This window comes from Camarhynchus parvulus, chromosome 1, assembly GCF_901933205.1.
Source record: "Camarhynchus parvulus chromosome 1, STF_HiC, whole genome shotgun sequence".
Classification (NCBI taxonomy): Eukaryota; Metazoa; Chordata; class Aves; order Passeriformes; family Thraupidae; genus Camarhynchus; species Camarhynchus parvulus.
Window position 1 is genome coordinate 32696105 of NC_044571.1, and position 17993 is coordinate 32714097.

Below are 17993 nucleotides of genomic sequence, written 5' to 3' on the forward strand. Positions count from 1 at the left end.
AATATAAGATGAATGTGCTCATGTAAAACTGATAGGAACAGCCTGAACTCCTGAAATTTTGGTCATTGCAGGGCCCAGTGAATGGCAATCAGCCATCTGCTGTTTCATCTGGTGTCCCTTGTGCCCTGACTAGGGACAGTGAAGAATTACCAATGTCAATAGGTGTTTGAATAAGTCTCACATCAAAAAAGAATGGACTGAAATCAAGGAGGAATTGGATGGAATTTGGCTTGAAAAGATGGATTTTATGGCATGGTAAAACTATTTCTGGGTGTCAAACCACATAATACAAGAAGATTTGGGAGGAGGTATGGTTTGGATCACTGGAGCTCAGGGCCTTGGAGTTGGCCAAAAAAAGAAATCAAAGAAGCTGAGGCAAGGATCAACCCCCAGATACTTATCCTATGAAAAAGTCTCTTTGCTTCTGTTGTGAAGCCTAGGAGAAGCATGCACACATTTACCTGCTGTGTATTCCTTTGAAGAGGTGGGCTGTGATCTGGAGTGCTCCTAGGCTCGGAAGTGTGGGAAGGCTGGGCTCAGCCTACTAGGGCAGCCAGCCCACTCTTGTGGGCTCCATATTTTGAACATGAAGTCTCAGCCTCCCCTGGAAGTGTGCTCCCAGCAGTGCAGAAGCAGAGAAGGCTCTGCTTTCACCTGAGCCAGCAGTTCAGAGGGTGCAGGGCTGCCCTGGCTCCTTTGGAGGCCAAGAGCAAGAAAGGTTTGTACACAGACTCATTACAGACCATCCTCTTGTGCCTACGTGGCAAAACACTCATCTTATTTTTAGAGCAGTTAAACATTTGCATTTCCCTCATATGCAAATTAGGGCTTTTACAGATGAGCTTTTTTCTACTACTTTGTGCACAGTTGGCTTTTTTGTGCATCATTTTGTTTAATTAGAGTAACACCTATTCACATCCTGTGGATATAGGATATAACTCCCCTGCTCGCTGTGGCTTCATTTATTTCCCTAATTTCTGTCATCCAGAATTTTAAACTCTCCTTTTAGATCCTATTTATGTTGTAATAAATTCAGACTTTTTGACCTGGGTATGTCTGTTCTACTAAATCAAAGATGTCCAGGGACCAATACTTGTCCCCAAGACTGAGTGGCACCAACTGGTGTATGTCTACATTTTTTTTTTAGTTTTAGCTGCCTCTGTGGCACATTTGCCTTGGGAGCAACAGTGCAAGGAATTCAGCTGGCAGTAAAGTGAGGTGAATGACTGGGTGTGTGGTGCTTGAGCTGTGTGTGTAGTCTCTCTTTATTCAGCTGTGGGGATGCAATCAGTGAGTTAGTGTTTGTTTTGAGCAAATGCAGGATTGTATGTATTTATGTATTTTGACCCTTGAAAGTGTTCAGTGATGCGTGGCAGGATGGTTTGAAATGGTGAAATATCCCAGGTGAGCTGTAGCTTTCCTGCATCTTGGAGAAGATACGAACACCCTCAATATCTCAGCTTCTGAGAAAAAGAGGTTGTATTTTTTTTTTGTTTCCCAACCATGGTGTTGTAAGAGTGTGACTTTTGGGGACATTTGCGTTCTGTAGTAGAGTGGTATGTGGGTTCTTAAGGTAAAACATGGCCTCGGGAGGTACCTTAAAAGTGCCTCTGGAAGGGAACAGCTAGAACAGGACTTCTACCTACCTGATCTTCCCATCTGCCTCCTTAAAAAGTGTTCCTTACCATCTTTTCTCTCACTCAGAATTGTGTGTGAGACCATCACTGTATCTGACCCTCTACTCTGAGTGTCTGCTTTTTCATGACTGCCCTGTCTCCCATTCCCTTACAACTGTTCTTGTGCTAAGAGTGACAGTAAGTGTAAAAACATCATGGTAACCTCTCCTTTCCTAGGTTCTGATGGCATAAAAGATGTTTCAAAATATTCTTTCACTTCTTTGGTTAAAAGGCACTCTTTCCTGTTAAAAAACCTGTTTAATACAGAGATTATAAGCATAAAATCTTTTTGTGTGCAGTCTTTGAGAATGCATTTATTTATTGTGAAAAGTATAGTTTAACTTCTGTTTTGAGTAAGGTAATGCCTCAAAAACTATGTTTATAAAGTCAGTAAATCTTCTATTGTAATATGTAAATACTATTAAGTACCTTTATGATTTTGTAAATTTTTCAGATATCAAGCATTCCTAGGAGACATTGATAATGTACTTTATTATATTAGGTACAGCCATTAACATATATTCACAGTATCTTAATTTTCTCTTTCTTTGTTTCTTCTGATCAGGGATTATTAATCTTCATTTCTTTACTATTTCCACAGGAGTTAAGCTTGTCCTTGTGCATTTATGTTGCTAAAATCTTAAGTTTACAACCTTGGTTTCTTCAATTATGCATTTGGAATCTCTCTCTCTCTCTCTCCCCATCCCAGCTTGCTGTCTTAGTAGTAAAGCCTTAAATTACAGGTCAGAGTGAGCACTGTATTTTCTATGTCAATCCCAAAAATATTGTTCCTTCCAGCAGCAATCTTCTTAGGAAGAACTACTCTGATTAGCATTTGAGTAGCAGTGCTCACCAGCTAACAGAGATGAAAAGTTTGCATGCTGCCATGTACATCCCCTGCGCTTCTTTGCGTGCTTTGGACAGCTCTTTTCTAAATGTGATCAATTTTAGGCATATACAGTTATGTCTCATCGAAGGCAAAGCTTCTCATCAGGCACAGTCTGCAACAGGACATGAACCCTGACACACCAAGAAAACAGGCTGTGGAAAGGCAATTGTGGCATGATCACAGCAATCAGGATATCTTTGGGAATGCTTTAATAGCAAGAGAAGCCAACAAAAGGCTCCAAAAAGAAATGGGAAGTGGCAATATTTAAAAAGTCTTCCACCAAAAAGGGAGAGAACAGAGCTACAGCTGATTTTCTGAAATGCATTATTTCTAATTTCATGCTGCGTTTCTGACTGTGAAATGATTGTTTGAAGCAGAAGAGATAATCCATCAATGTGGAGTGAAGTCTCAAAGAGATGTCAAGGCTTGGGCCAAGACAAAAATCTCCAGCTCTTCCTGTAACTGAAAGGAAGAATTTATCTGCAATACACAAGGGCTAAAGGTAGCCTCCAAAGAGCCAAAATAGGCAGAGGGAGACAGACAAATGTTTTCTCAGGGAAAGGAAGTGCTATATGATACTTTCATGCTTTGTTTCTTGAGTGTAGTTAGATGTCTTTCCCTCTTTATAGAGCAGGAAATCAGTGAAATAACATTCTGAAGCAGGCAGGAGGCAATACTACAGTGAAGAAGGTGAGCTTCCATCCTCCTTGCTCCAACATTCCTACTGAGTCAGTCATGAGAATAGTTTGGGGTGGGGTTTTTTTGGTTTTCTTTTACTCAAAGCATTCCGCTATGAAGATGATTGGTGCTGCTTGCTGAAATATTTTCATGTTGCTAACCAGAATAGCCCTTATATCTGTGGTGAAAATCTCAGTTTTGAATTTGCTTCTTTCATTGTATTTTGCCCATGGAACCACGATGCTTTTAACAGTATGAAAGTACCAAAGCAAATTCTCGAAAAAAAAGAGCAAGTTATTGAAAGCTTTTCTATACATGAAACAGTTTGGAAAGTTTTCAAACTTATGTATTTCATTACTACTGTAAAACTAATCTTTAATCTCCTTCTTTTGACTATCTTTTGAAGGTACAGCCTTAACGCTGATGGGAAAGATAAATTCAGATTAAGAAGAGAAAAAAATCCAAAAGTGGGAATGTGTTGCCCACTCTTCCACTCATAATAGAGGCTATTAGGAATTAGGATCTAGAAAGGGAGCAAGAGCAGAGAGTGGAAACAAAGCAAACTGGTGGAGAATGGGAAGGTGATCCCTGCTATGCTGTCTCTTAGGCAACAAACCCAGTGTTGTATGCCATGTGAAGTAAATACATCCCTTTTAACTCCTGGGCAGCCTCTGGAAACACAAAGCCCCAGCCTGGCAGAGATAGTCCAGGAAAAGTTACAGGCAGCTCTAATGGTGCTATTCCACTCATCCCAAGCTCTGCTGAAAGCAAGGCAAATTTTCAGGACATGGGTGAGAATTACTGTCCTCACAGAAGGCCTGTGTTGGTCTTGATACCACAAGAGTTTTGAATGTACCCTGCATATGAAATACACTATTTTACTGTGTTTTCTACAGCAAATATAATTTATTTCTTTCTGCACTATTTCCACAAAATGAGAGTGTAGGTTTCCACTAGTAGAACTTTCAGTTCCTTTCCACAGGATATCTGAGAGGTTTTAACCAGTTCTTGAAATTAAAATGCAGATTGCACATAGGGTGCAAAACTAAGCAGAAGCTGTCAAGCAGTACTATTAAGGTTTACATTGAAGCTTAACATTTTAAGCCTTCCATGCAACAGAGGTCTCCTGAAATCACCGTAGTTCCTGACTTTTCACAGTCTATACAGTGTGCAGTCTGATCAATAATCAGCACACATTGTGTGGCAGATGCTGTGGAACTACTTATTTCCATCCATACCAAAAATAGGTATGATCAAGGTACCTTTTCAGATTATCAAAAGTCTGTTCATAATATGGACAGAGGACAATTCTCTCCTCATTCTAGCCCAGGGTAAAATGCAATAAATCAGGGAAGCTGAAGGTGGGCTATGCTCAGAAGAATTACTCTAAGTGTTTTGATATCATGTGAATGCACTGGTTCAGGAAGAGGGAACCACTCATTCCATATTTCAGGGAGCATTTCCTCTTTCACTCATTTGTTACACAACTAAATAGGCAGGTGAATCAATCATTGACCTTTCCTTTTAGTGGTGAGCTGGGCTGTAAAAAATATGCTTTTATTGAAAATCACCTTCAAACTCCGAAGAGATTGCTCACTTTTAATGTTCTCAAGTGCATCAGAGTGCAGAATAAATAGACATCATGAGCATTGCTTTAGTATTTGGGACATTTTCTACTAAAACACAGTATCTCAAACCCTTCCCTTTGTACTTCTAAGCCAAGCATGACAGGGGCATAAAGAAAGAAGGTTCCTGGGTGTGTTCGCCTTTGGTGTACAGCTGAGTGCAGTAAAGGGGGGATTCCCAGTCTTTAGAGATTTGCTCCCACGTCTCTCCTGTTTCCCTGAACAGCCCCTTCCCATATTCCCTTTTAAACATTATACTTAACATTTCTATGACAGTTTGCACGTAACGGGCTCAACCATTATTCATTTTTTAAGCATACTTCTTATTGAATGGTTTAGGTTGAAATATAAAAGCGAAGTTTAATACTTATTTCCCGAACAGTTTTAGACTAACAAATGGGAATTCCTACTTTGGTGAAGTCCAGCCTTTTGGTAGCTAAAGAAGACTTTATCCCTTGCACAGTTTATTAGACTAGTTCCAAGCTTCTACAGACAATGTTTGTGGTGTGTTGTGGTGTGCTGGCATGTTATACAAGGGGTGTGGGAGGGCACAGAATTATTGTAATATGAACTGGACCCTAATTATGCAGCTATTTTCAGTTGATTACCAGCCTCACACAAATGCCAGTAGCAGCTTTAATGATTTACAGTCTCACTCTATTGCCAATCCAGACACAGGTTCTAAAATGAAAAAAAAAAGAAAAAAAAAAAAAAAAAAAGAGTCTAGTAGGCAGTAGTAAAAACCTGAAAAGTATCATGCAAGAAATTCTTGCATTTTTTCCAAGGACAGGATTCTTGACATTGTTGTTGCTGTTGTTGTGAAGAAGTTTGAAAATGCAGAAAAAATGAGAGGGCTGCAGCAGAAGCAACAAAACACTATTTATCTGTAGTCATTGGCATCCATGCATCCATTACCTGACTGTGACAGCCTATTACATCATATTTTTCAGAATTAAAATGAGACATTGTGATAGGAGAAAAGCTCCATGTGTTACCAACAGCAGGTTAGCTATTCTTTTGACTGAGAAAACAATTGAAGACTTGGTTGAAAAGAATGCATTTTTCTCTGTGACTACAGATGACTTAGACAATGGCATTTTCAAGGTGTTCACAATCATTAATCATTCCTACACAGTTGAAGGGCAAATAATTCAGTGCTGACTCTTATTTTCAAAGTACTAATGAAACCACATTAGGAATATTTGAAACTGTGAAAAAAAAACCAAACTAAAATCAAGTAGTTGGAGCTTTGACTATCTGCAGCTATTTTCAGGTAACACTGTTGCTAAATCTGGGTTATAGCTTCTGCCCACAATCAGTGAAAATTAAGTAGGTGAAATTGTCTTTAGTTTCTTGTTCTCTACATAACCATAGAACAGGAAAATACCATCTAATTTTCCTCATCTCATTCAGTCATTGCTCTCAGGCAATGTTTCAGATTTAAAGAATTTATAAAATTTGAATGAGAAGAAAAGTTCTACATGAGACAATTACTTGCATACTGTGTAGGTAAAAGGACCACAGCATGTTTTCTTGGTTTTAGGAGTTACTTTCGGAAGCTATGTGAGCATTGTCAGGTGTCAATTTACAATCCCATTTTCAAAGGTAACCTCATAGGAGGTGATACAGAGTTTTTCTGTGACAAAATGTCCCTTATAATTTTAAGATGATACTGAGTGTTTCTTGCAAAGAGAAGTCTTGCAAGTAGAAAAATCTGTCTCTTTATTATGAAATATATAAAATAATGTGTTCATTTAAGGTTAATCTGCAAAAAAAAGTACCCATGAGAAATACTTCGGTCGTAAGCAGCTATGCAACATTGGGGAGTAATAAAGAAAAAAAAAGACATTTCACACAAAAGTACACTGTAGCTGCCTGAAATGAGGCTTTGTATTTTCATACAATCAAACAAAATACAAATAAACTGATTAAGTTTTAGTGGGAAATGACTGCCTTTTTCAAAGTTTGGCTGCTCTAGTGTGAATGCATCCAGGCACTGTGTGAATATGTGGTAAAAGTAGGAAAATCTTGGGTCTGTTTAGCTAGCATGGCAAACTGGGTGCTATTAAGACAAGAAAACTTAGTGACAGAACACTTTTCTGTACATCACCTCAGTATTTCATGTAGAATGTGTTTTACCATTTTTGCTGCTGGGCAGAAGTCTTGTTTAAAATGTTGCTGTTTTTCACTTCTTCCTGTGTTCAATGTAGCAGTCAGTAGTTGCTGCCAGGAAAAAAAACAAAGGGAGAAGGAAGAATTGGAAGATTATTAACAAAATTACTGGTGCAGTGGTAGAACAGAACATGAAGAATATTGTTAGTCCTAGGATGTTGTTTCATGTGAGGCATCACATCACTGAAACCTGGTGTCCTGCCTGAACTCTCTAAGTGCAATCACTGAGTTTTGTAAAGATCTAAAATGGCAGGTATTAGCTAGAAAGTGAAGAGTATTACTTTCTTTTATCATATGATATTGACCTGTCTGTAAAACCAACATAGAGACCTTTTTTCTGGCAGTTTCTTGTTGGATGCTGTGTGCTGGAGATCAGTGTACCAGCTCTGTGCAAAAAAATGTATGGGAGCTGTTGCCTTCACTGGGAATGGAGTATCTGTTGTCAGTGAAGATGGAGGTAATTTTCTGAAATGTGCATACACTTGGAACCATTAGAAGTGGAGAATTGAGTGCCAACTTCAAAAGTGACTTATTGCTTAGTTAAAGACTGAAGAAATTCCAAAGATTAATTTAAGGGATGTACTGATATAACATTCACTTCTAAAAGGGATTAATGGTGAGAATCTCAATTCAGATATTAAATGGAAATGTGTGTTTATTTTTCCTGGAAAAAATTTGGTTTTGTAATTTTTTACATTCTGACTGAGGACTGTAAATACTTTAATTTTTTTTTAAATAGGGTTAAAGTGTTTAAAAATTCAATGCAACTAACTTCAACCAACTTCAATGACTTTTCTTTTAAAAAGGCTGCTTTGTTTTTTATCATCTCAGTTTGCCAAAAAAAAATGAAGGTTTTTTTCCAGAACTAATTAACTCTAGAAGATCTGGGAACCATTTAATTTGAGTTGAATTTTTTTTTTATTAAGGCAAATGGAGTGGCCCATTCTACAGGTATTTTGAATAATGATCATTGGCGGCAGCAATAAATAACAAAGATGCAAAGCGGGAGTTGGGCAGTGGTGTTAGCATGACCCTGTTTCTAGGCTGATGTAATCCATTTAGCCAGAGTAGTTTACTGGAATAGAAACCACAATGTTACATTTACACTGCTCCTGGAGCCCACTTTGCTCAGATGTAGCTGCAGTACCTTCTCATGGTAATGTATTAAGGAGCCCAGGGTCTTTCCTTTCTTATGGCAGGGTAGAAATCCTGAATACCTTAAATCCTAAAAATCATTAAATATGCATGATATACTAGAAAAGAAATATGGTTACTTCTAAATTTAGTCAAAATGAAGCATTTATATAAAATAAGCTCAAATGTGAACATCATGCAAAAACTTATCCTGTGAAAAGACAGCACTGTCATCAGCCAGCTGTATACAAATGGTCTTTGGTTCTATAAATACAAATTCTCACACGTGGGCTAGGAAGAGCAGCTCTACTCACTCAGCATTTGGAGAAACCCATAGACATGTCTGGCATATTCCTTTCTACAGAAGCTGAATGTGCCAAATACTTGTCATTAGACTTTCAAAGGCTAAAATGCACTTGACTTAAAGAAAGAACATCAGTGACATCTAAAACCTGGTGCATTAAGGATGTTCTTTCTGAATAACAGAGGTACACTGTGTACATTACATTACATGCTTCAGATCTGTGGAGATGTCATCCATATGAAAGAAAAGTCTTTTCAGATGACAAATCTGTCATCTTCCCTGCAAAACTAAAGCTAATAATACAATGAGAAATAGTAGTGAGATGAGCTATGAAGGAAAATGGTCCTTACTGCCGTGGGTGCCTAGGCTTTAATTCCTGAGGTGATCTACTACCTGGTGTTTGGATACCTGCTAGCAGCACTTATGCACCTTTTGATCATTTTATCATCTAGAGATGTGAGGCCCAGAGTGTGTTTTGGGCTTGGATTATAGTGCCACTGAATTGGGTTTCCTGGTGTTATAACATCAGCTTTGAAGGGATGGCCTGCGAAAAATGTAATAGCACAGAAGAAACAGGTGGCTCTTAGCAAAAACACTGTCCTCAATTCAGACTGCAAGCTCGACTAACTATATAGAAATATACTGTCTATAAAGAAAAAACCCAATACTACTGTATTGAAACAATAGAAAGAAGTGAAATAAAAGCAAATTCAGACTTTACATATAGCCCTAATTACCCTGTGTTCAGATATACCAGGAGTGCATCTACCAGAGGTCCTAAAGAGATGTTTTCCTTTGGATTATTCCCAAGCCTTGTACTAGCCCCTGTTGTAGAGCACACACTTTGTGCCACATCAGCAAACGTCATCCCTGTCACAGCCAGCCCTGTCACAGCCAGCCCTGTGGTATTGGGAGGGTATTGCATGACAGACTCAGATGGATGTTTCCCTGACGTTCAAAAACAGAGCAGTCTATTATTCATTTTTCAGTCTTTGAAAAGAGGAAGAGGAACGCAAGCAAATGAAGCATGAGCTTTCCCAGCCTCTGGTGGCTTGAATTCACAATTCAAATACAAAATTAAAATACAGTTTCTTCCACGGGGTCTTAAATGCATAAGCCATTGTGTTTATATGTTCACCTGTATAATTTTGTCTGTCCACATGTACTTTAATTTCTGCATTTATATGTACTATGATGGCTTACCTACAGAAACAGAATAGTAAAACATGGAGTAAATGGAAGGACAAATTTCATGTAAATTAAGGTATTAGCACATTCAGGGATGAGTGTTCAGCTCTTAGAATCAGGGTCTGTAAAAGGAGCACATACCTGCCTTTTCATTCTACTGCAGTGTGGCCTGAGAAAGCGTGGCTGAATAATTGGTAGCAAATGGGAAAATTATTTTATTGCATTTACACAACCTCTTCCCTAAAAAGCATCGCAATAATCATGGGAATTTACCATTCTCTAGCTTATGTCTGTTGGTCCTGTTCATCTTTCATGTCTCTTATGGGTTCTGTGACAAAGTCTCTGTAAATTATACCTTCTAGCTGTGACATTTCAGAGACAATGAAAAAGAATGTGCTAATGCTGAAATTGTTATGGCACAGGACTAATGGAAGTGAGATGTTTAGCGTGTTTCATTAAAGCAGCTAGATATAAAAATAAAAGGGTGAAAAAATGGAAAAAAAATATTCCTAAGGCAGTACAAAAAGAAAACATAGCTCCATTGGCCAGAACATACCCTGTTGATCTACACCAGAACAGACCTAATCAAACACCAAATAGTGTGAAATGTGGAACTGATTTCAATTGATATCTCATGCTTTCTTTGCAGGAATATCAAATTGATATATTTTTTGCCCAGACGTGGACAGACAGCCGTCTTCGTTTCAACAGCACCATGAAGATACTGACTCTGAACAGCAACATGGTTGGCTTGATCTGGATCCCAGACACGATATTTCGTAACTCAAAGACAGCAGAGGCCCACTGGATCACCACCCCCAACCAGCTCCTCCGCATATGGAATGATGGCAAGATCTTGTACACCCTCAGGTGAGCGCTTGGCAAGGTGCGGGGCTGAAAGCTTCTCCCAGCTCTGGTGTAGTAAGAGTAATTTTCAGCAATATCTTTGCTCTCCTCTGCTGTTTTCTTCCTGATGCATATGTGGCCACACATTGCAAATATTTAATTATTCAGGCATAAGTAGTGCCAAGTTGAAAAAACAAAGTCTTGTCTTTCTATGAAAGCAACCTTGAGAACTAGGAAATAAGTCTGTCTAAATTGTACAAGCTGGGCTTTTTAGTGCTTGTAATAAAATCGGGAATATGTAGTCCCATAAAACCTGTCAAAAGCCTTTTTGATCGGAGTTAGATGCAGGGTTGGATAAAGCATTTTTAGATTCATGCTAATGCCAATACTTGATTCTTCAAATAAGTCATGCTGAAAGATAGTCTGTCACATCTCATCACAAGGGTGAATTGCTGGAGGAAAGGCTTTTACAGTTTTCTCATCTTTGTGATAAAATCAACTATATGGTATTAGAAATACTGTATATATTTGCATTTTAAAAAGCCTGTGGAATCAAAATATGTGTTTGCTTGTGGAAGAGATGAGATTTTCAGAAGGGAGTTTTGCCATAAGCCATGTTCCACAAGGGAAACTGTTCTAGAGATGTGCCTTTCACGCTACGTTTTCTTCTGTGATTGTGTTCAGCCCTCTCGGTGCACCTGAGAGGGCTGATCACACTTGCAACTGCTCTTGGGCTCCAATACAAAGTCTTTGGAAAACAATAAGAAAGGAAATAAACATCTGGAAAAGCTGCTGATATTTTTAGTGCCCTTTCCTTCTTAGGCTTGCTGTACTGTGAAGAGCTCTTGTTTATTGCAGTTGCCTTTAGCTAAAGAGTTTGGAGATTAAGGTGTCAGCCCCAATATTCTCTTGGTTGGGTTATTGTTTTTTTTTTCCTCAGGAGATTTTGATTATTTATTTGGTTGGTTTTTTTTCTATTAAGATCTGTTTCAGTATTTCAGGCCAAGTATCTACATAACAGTAGTTAGACTTACATACCTCTCACTAAAGAAACTATTTGTCAAATGGACTACAAAATTTGTCTAAAGCAGCTAAAAGTTAATACTTGACCCATTGGAATGAGCATTTCTGGTTTGTGAAAGATGTTTTGAGTCCTTTTTGATCTCTCAGGTCGACCTCCTTTTTTCACAGGAAAAGCTGTTGGAATGATCATTGTTAACTCTGTGTAATTCAAACCAAATTTATCTGACCTGTGTCAGGATTGGTATGACATGGAAGAGGTAGCTATTGTATGCCCTAGTGCTGTCAGGTGTTGATGGGTGTTATGTGTACAGGAGGAAGCGTACAAGGTGCAGTCATGCTCCTTACCTCTCCATCTTCTTCCCTGCCCCTTTTAGGGTGTGAATGCAACACTGTTGCAACCCTGCAAATCTTCTAGTGGCAGGGCAATCATTTAATAATAAATGCAATTTAATTCAATAATCAAATTCCTCACAGGTGACCTTTTCTGAGACAGAGTTTTTCTCTGTGCTATCCTATACCTCGGACACAAACCTTTCACCATAGAGTTTTTAATCTTTTTATTTAGTTTCCAAAAGGAAAAACCTACATAGCCCACAAGTATTAATTCTGTCATGAAACTATGTAGAGTTTTTTTAAAAGACTGTACAATAAACTAGCACTTAATTCAATTTCCCTGAGTAAGTACATTCACTTTGTAGGCTATTAGACTGAAGATTATTGATTTTTATCAATAATTTTAAAATTGGCTGTGTTTGTAGCATACTTTGTTTTAGGGATGTCATGTAAAAGCAGCTTTAAAGTGAGGATGAAGATGTTTCTGCTGATCTGTTTGTTGCATCTGTATGATAAGAACAGCATTTGGAGATTTATTAGGTTTTGGAGAGACAGCCTGGAGAAATTGAAAGAATTTGAAGTTCACACTATAAGTACACGTGGAGAATATTTTTATAAGTTTCCCTCTGAAGCTGATTTTGTGGAATTGCATACAACATGAGCCATATTTCCTGTTATTTTTGTAAAGAACAGTTGTTTTCATCCCAGAACCTGATGAATTATCTAGAGAAACACATATGCACAGATTTCCTGGGATCCAGAAAGTGTTGATGATGTGTCTGAAATTATTTAAGATCATTATCGTTGCTTTGTATCAGGCTTAAATAGCCACCGAACAATCTGCAAATATGGTTCTTTCCTTTCAGGCCTTACTTATGGATATCAAATCTATTCTTGCATGATGCTTAAGGTTTCCCTGCCTCCTCCTCTGGCTGTTGCCTGTACTGGCACACAGTAACAGACCCTTGGTTTCTTCACAGGCTTACCATCAATGCTGAGTGCCAGCTGCAGCTGCACAACTTCCCCATGGATGAACACTCCTGTCCTCTGATATTCTCCAGCTGTAAGTGCTTCTTTCATGCCTTATTCCTGTGTATGCAGGGGCATGAGTTTAATTCTGATTTCTGTCAGGTTGGTCAATTGTTCCATAACCAGTATAAGAAGTTTAGGTTTGTTCAAATATTTAGGGAATTTTTGGTATCCTCTCTTGCACTTCTGATCAGTGGACTTATGACATGAAGTCTCCTGCAGATTAACTCTATTATTTTTATCAGAATCAGACTTTTTAGCTGATACCATAGTCACAAACTCAGCAGATATTCCTACCAGTCTATGCAATGTTAATTTATACAATCACTTGACATTGCAAATGAGAATTGAAACCACAGTTTTCTGGCAGAGGTGCACAGCATGGGGACATGCCCAGCAACCTCTGAACATCTGAGTTTATAGCACGTAGCCTAGTAATGCCTCTCTGTTTCATAGTAAAAGTAAATGGTGCAGCTACTGTAAGTCTCATTTTCCTTTTATTGCTCAGCTTTGCCAGCAGTCCCAATGTTGTGTTGTATGTTGTGTTGCTGGCATATTTAAAACCTTCCTAAAAGACAAAACAAATACATGGGAAAATGTATGGAAAACAAAAGTCAAGTGAGTTAATTCTGGGGTCCAATATTACTCTGAGAAGTTATCTACATACTGATCCATTTAAAAAACTTTCAGAGCTGTCTGTTCACAGGAATACCTGCACAGTTTTGTAATCCAAAACCACACAATGCAAGGGTTTAAAAAATATTTTAAAAGGATCTCCACAAAACATTTTAATCTTGACAATCTATAAGACTCAAGATATGCGTTCTTCAGAAAGTGAAAGGAAAATGTATCATTTTGTCTATCTATTTAGAAACAAGATTATCTCCCTAATCCCTTTTAAAGAGATAGAAGAAGAACACTATTGAATATTTTAATAATAAATGTGCTATTGTGATGGTATATATTTCTGTTTATAAATATTATACAAACAGTGATCCACAATCATAAAACAGATTCGAATTTCTGGCCCAGGATGTATTTTTCTTTTTATCCAGGATTTTCTTTTTTAACAAATCTGTCATATAAATATCTCCCTTTCCTCTAAAATTCTACCACTATGTTGCCAATGTTTGGTTTTTGTATGTATAAGTGAATCTGGGCAGAAGTACACAGTTGTGTGCTTAATTCAGGTGTGTGTAATAGATGCATATTCAACTGAACAAGAGGCAGAGAGCTCCTGAAGGAGCTTTCCTGCTCATGAACACTTATCACTGAACTCTTTGCACCTCAGCTATCTTTAGTTACTACATAAAACTGCTCTTGTGGCAATCTGCTGTTGTTTTGTTGAAGAGCTGGGAAAGGTTTGTGAACTTAAAAATCAAATTCCAGAGATTTAAGGAAACCTACTGAAATTTTGGTTGAAGTCCAAAGATACTAATTAAACCACATAAATTCTAGTGTTCCTGTGATAGCAATAGTCAAAGAAAGTGAACTCCAGTAAACAGGAAGTCACTTCAAACCTTGCATTCCCTAATAGCTAGACAGTTGCTAAATGGAAGTAAGTTATGCTCTATGGTTTTTATTGAAAGAGAGAGGATATCAGTGGGTACTTCAGCAGGCTCTGCTCCACGGCATAGTTCCAAATACATTTTGTATTGCAAATGTTCCTCCTAATTTTTATCTATTAGCTTATAACATTTATGACCTTGGAATGTACATGTGTTTCCATCAGACATGTACTACTGTCTATGGAGATGGAGATTACATTGGATAAGGCAGAATATGAATGTGTTGCAGTTTCTGTGTGCGTTCTTTGTAGTTTCTTTCCAGATGGAGGATCCTGTAGAGGAATGTTAAAATAATATTTTATAGTTTTGTCAACCTGTTTGGTCATGTTGACTACAAGGGTTTATTTATTTTTTTTGGTTATGTTGACTACAAGGGTTTATTTCTTTTTTTTGGTCATGTTGACTACAAGGGTTTATTTCTTTCGATTCACACTGAATTACGTTTTTTGTTTTCCTTGAACAGTTTTAATGCTGCTATTGCCATCATACAGGACATTTCCTGTATGATTAGTTTGTTACGTAACTCACTTGTATTTTCAGTCTTGTGTACATTCACAGCAGTCTCTAGCTAGACAGCACTCAGTGGGACTCAGGAAGTGAATGACTGAGTGAATGCATGAATGATTTATTACTGCCTTCTATGACAAGTTTCTGAAGGGACAAGCTGATTAGGGATTCCAAGATGTATGTCTTTGAATGAAATAATAACCTTTGTAGAATTCACAGCTCAGCTCTGCTTCCCCCTTCTTCCCTTCTTTTTGTTCCTCAGCACACAGACAAATCTTTTTAGTTTCCACTGTAGGCAGGCACAAAGAAGCACAAGTTTTAGAAAATATTCCATGCACCTCTACACACAGATGAAGTTTAATATTTGAAATTTCTGACTTTTTATATAAGTTTCCCTTGATATTTCAGAAACATGAAACTCATCTTAAATTTTTTCTAGAATATTTACCTTTAGTGCCAGCTAATTTGCACCCTAACCCTGTTGTTACTCTGGGGACAATTGATGTTCCCTCAGTGGGAATACTGAGATCTACTTCATCTGGTTGCCAGGATGAATAAGGAGAAAAAAATGGCTTAAAAAAGGACCCGTCTCAGTGTGCTAACAGTAGTTACACCTACCCCTTTCTGTGGAGAATCTTGTTCAAGAACAAGTTCCTAGAGCTCTCTGGTTTCTTTTACAGGGCTTAAAAAGTATTGACATAATCTGAATCTCCAGCCTGTGCACGTTTTGTATGTGGAGTGACATGATGGGGTGACTCATCTGGCATATCAGGCGTTGTGGTCAGTATGTGTCTGTAGTTGCTGTTCTTGTGTAGATGTGCACTCAGCACACTGCTTATGGAGAAGTTGATCCCAGTAACAAAATGCAGGGCTGCTGTGCCATGTGACAATTTGTGTCTGTTCCATGCACCAGGTTGGTTTGATCAACCACGTGTGCCAAGCAGGATTTCTCCCTAACGAGCAAGGCATGGTATGAATGTGCATTTCCCTGTAAATGTGAAGAAAGAATCAACTCTGTGACTTCATGGCACTGGAGCAGTCTTGGATAGATTTTGCTCTATATGATCACTCTTCATATGGTTTTAAAGTACTATATGCGACTACGTAAAAATATTCTGTCACTGTCATTCTTCATTTGGGTTAATTTATCCTCCTGAGCCAAGGGAGGCTGCTGTGCTGCTTTTGGCACTCAAATTGCACATTAAACTGTCTTGGTTATCTCTGTTCAGCATTGATTTGAGCATTTTGGAAATACTCACAGGATGCTGCCATAAAATTTAGTTTATTGAGGTAGTTAGGATTCACATAAACTTCAGGAAGGAAGAGGAGGTGTTCTGTCTGAAGGATGATGCCAACACAAGAAGAAATAAATAAGACACAAACAACAAAAGGCAGACTGGGAATGAAAAGTTAAGCACATTGATTGTGAAACAACTTCTGCAGGGAACTGTGGGTGCTCAAATATTGTAACAACTCACAAGTGTTTGAACACAGCACTAGAACAACAGTACATTGGGAGCCATCAAGCATAACAAGATCACTCTGTATTAACAGCCACTACTTTTTTTATTCTGAGGGATAAGAGCATTACAGATTAAAGAGCAGGAAAAAGGGGCTATATGGCTAAGCTACTTGAAAGAACTCTTCAGCATTAGAGTTGTCATGTGACTGTTTTCTAGCTAGCTTACATGGTTTTAGTTTTCCTTTTTCAGTCACTGATGAGACTGTTGAATGTTCTGGATTTTCTTAATTTGGGAGGACTAAGCATGCTGTAAAATAATGTGAGAATGTTTGCACCCAAAGCTGTGTAACAGCTAATTGTTTGAGGTCTTCATTTTTTTCAGACCAGCAGAAACTTCCTCTCCCCATACATGTGCTCAAGATTGACTTGGCACTCCTTCAGGTGGCAGCATATGAAAGCCATGACAAAATGAAGCTGACAAGTCCATTACACCTTGTTTTGAGCATCTGGTCAACTAACTTTTTAATGATGTCCAAGGAGGTTTGTGGTGGGAATGTGTGCTAGCTGCATACCTGAAGTCTGAAACAATCTGTAAGGCCATGCCTGGGGCTTTACCAGATGCAGTGATACTGAGCTGCAGTGCGCAAGATGCCAGAATTAAAAAAAACAGGTGACCAAATTGATTAATGGATTTTCACTGGTTTATTTTTCTTGCTGCTGTTTTGATCAAACTGCAGATAGACTTGTTCATTTTTCAAAGCACCTTTGACTTAGACAACAGGAATTATGGCACCCTTTGCTGACCTACTCCCTAGTGAGAAGGTCTGGTGTCCTGAGCTGCCCATTACTGGAGGATGGCTGCAAGACAGGAAAAGGTGGGCATGCCCAGAATGCCATTCTTACTGCAAACACCAAAATACTTTTATAAACTTTCACACAGAATTCAATTACTTTTAGTTATTTTAAAAAAGGAGAAAGCAAGATATCCAGCTATTGATGGTCCAGTTTGTTCAGTCAGGACTTAAATGAAATATTTTTTGCCTTTTAAATGTTAGAGTTGTTTTGGGGTTTTTAAAGTGACATACAAAAGCATGGCAAGGATTGCAGGAAAAAAAATGGAAGGAAATGTGCAATGCTTTTAAAAGAAATTTATCCAAATCTAACATAGTGCTTGAAAGGAACAGATCCCATTTTTCTAAATATAAACTCAGTTCAATCAAATGTTCCCCCTTTGAACGTGAAACCTCTTATGGATATGCAATCAGTACTTTGAGCCTTGTATCATTAATTTCTAACACAACTAGCTGTCATCACCCATTTTAATATGTTTCTTCTAGCCTTGAAAAGTAATTGCTGGTTTTGCGGAATGAGCTGTGCTTTGTTTCATCTCCTTTGTCATCAGCAGAGTCATTAATACAGTCTGAGGGCAGAAATTTACTTCTGATGAAGAACAGGCCAGAAGGAGCACAGCTTAATGTTCATATCTCAAGAGGAGTTTCATTAAAGATGCTGGGAAGGCATTGTAATGTGCAGAAAGAGCTTTAATCCAGATCTGAATT

The 17993-nt window shown here is 38.2% G+C and overlaps 1 protein-coding gene across 1 annotated transcript in view; it reads left to right on the plus strand.

Moving 5' to 3' along the window:
• LOC115903085 (gamma-aminobutyric acid receptor subunit gamma-3-like) overlaps positions 1–17993 on the plus strand; it is a 153806-nt gene that overhangs the window by 10202 nt on the left and 125611 nt on the right. The window contains exons 2-3 of the mRNA XM_030947277.1: positions 10316–10536; positions 12849–12931. Coding sequence (XP_030803137.1) covers positions 10382–10536; positions 12849–12931 — 238 coding nt within the window. The 5' untranslated portion in view covers positions 10316–10381. The remainder of the gene's footprint in view (positions 1–10315; positions 10537–12848; positions 12932–17993) is intronic.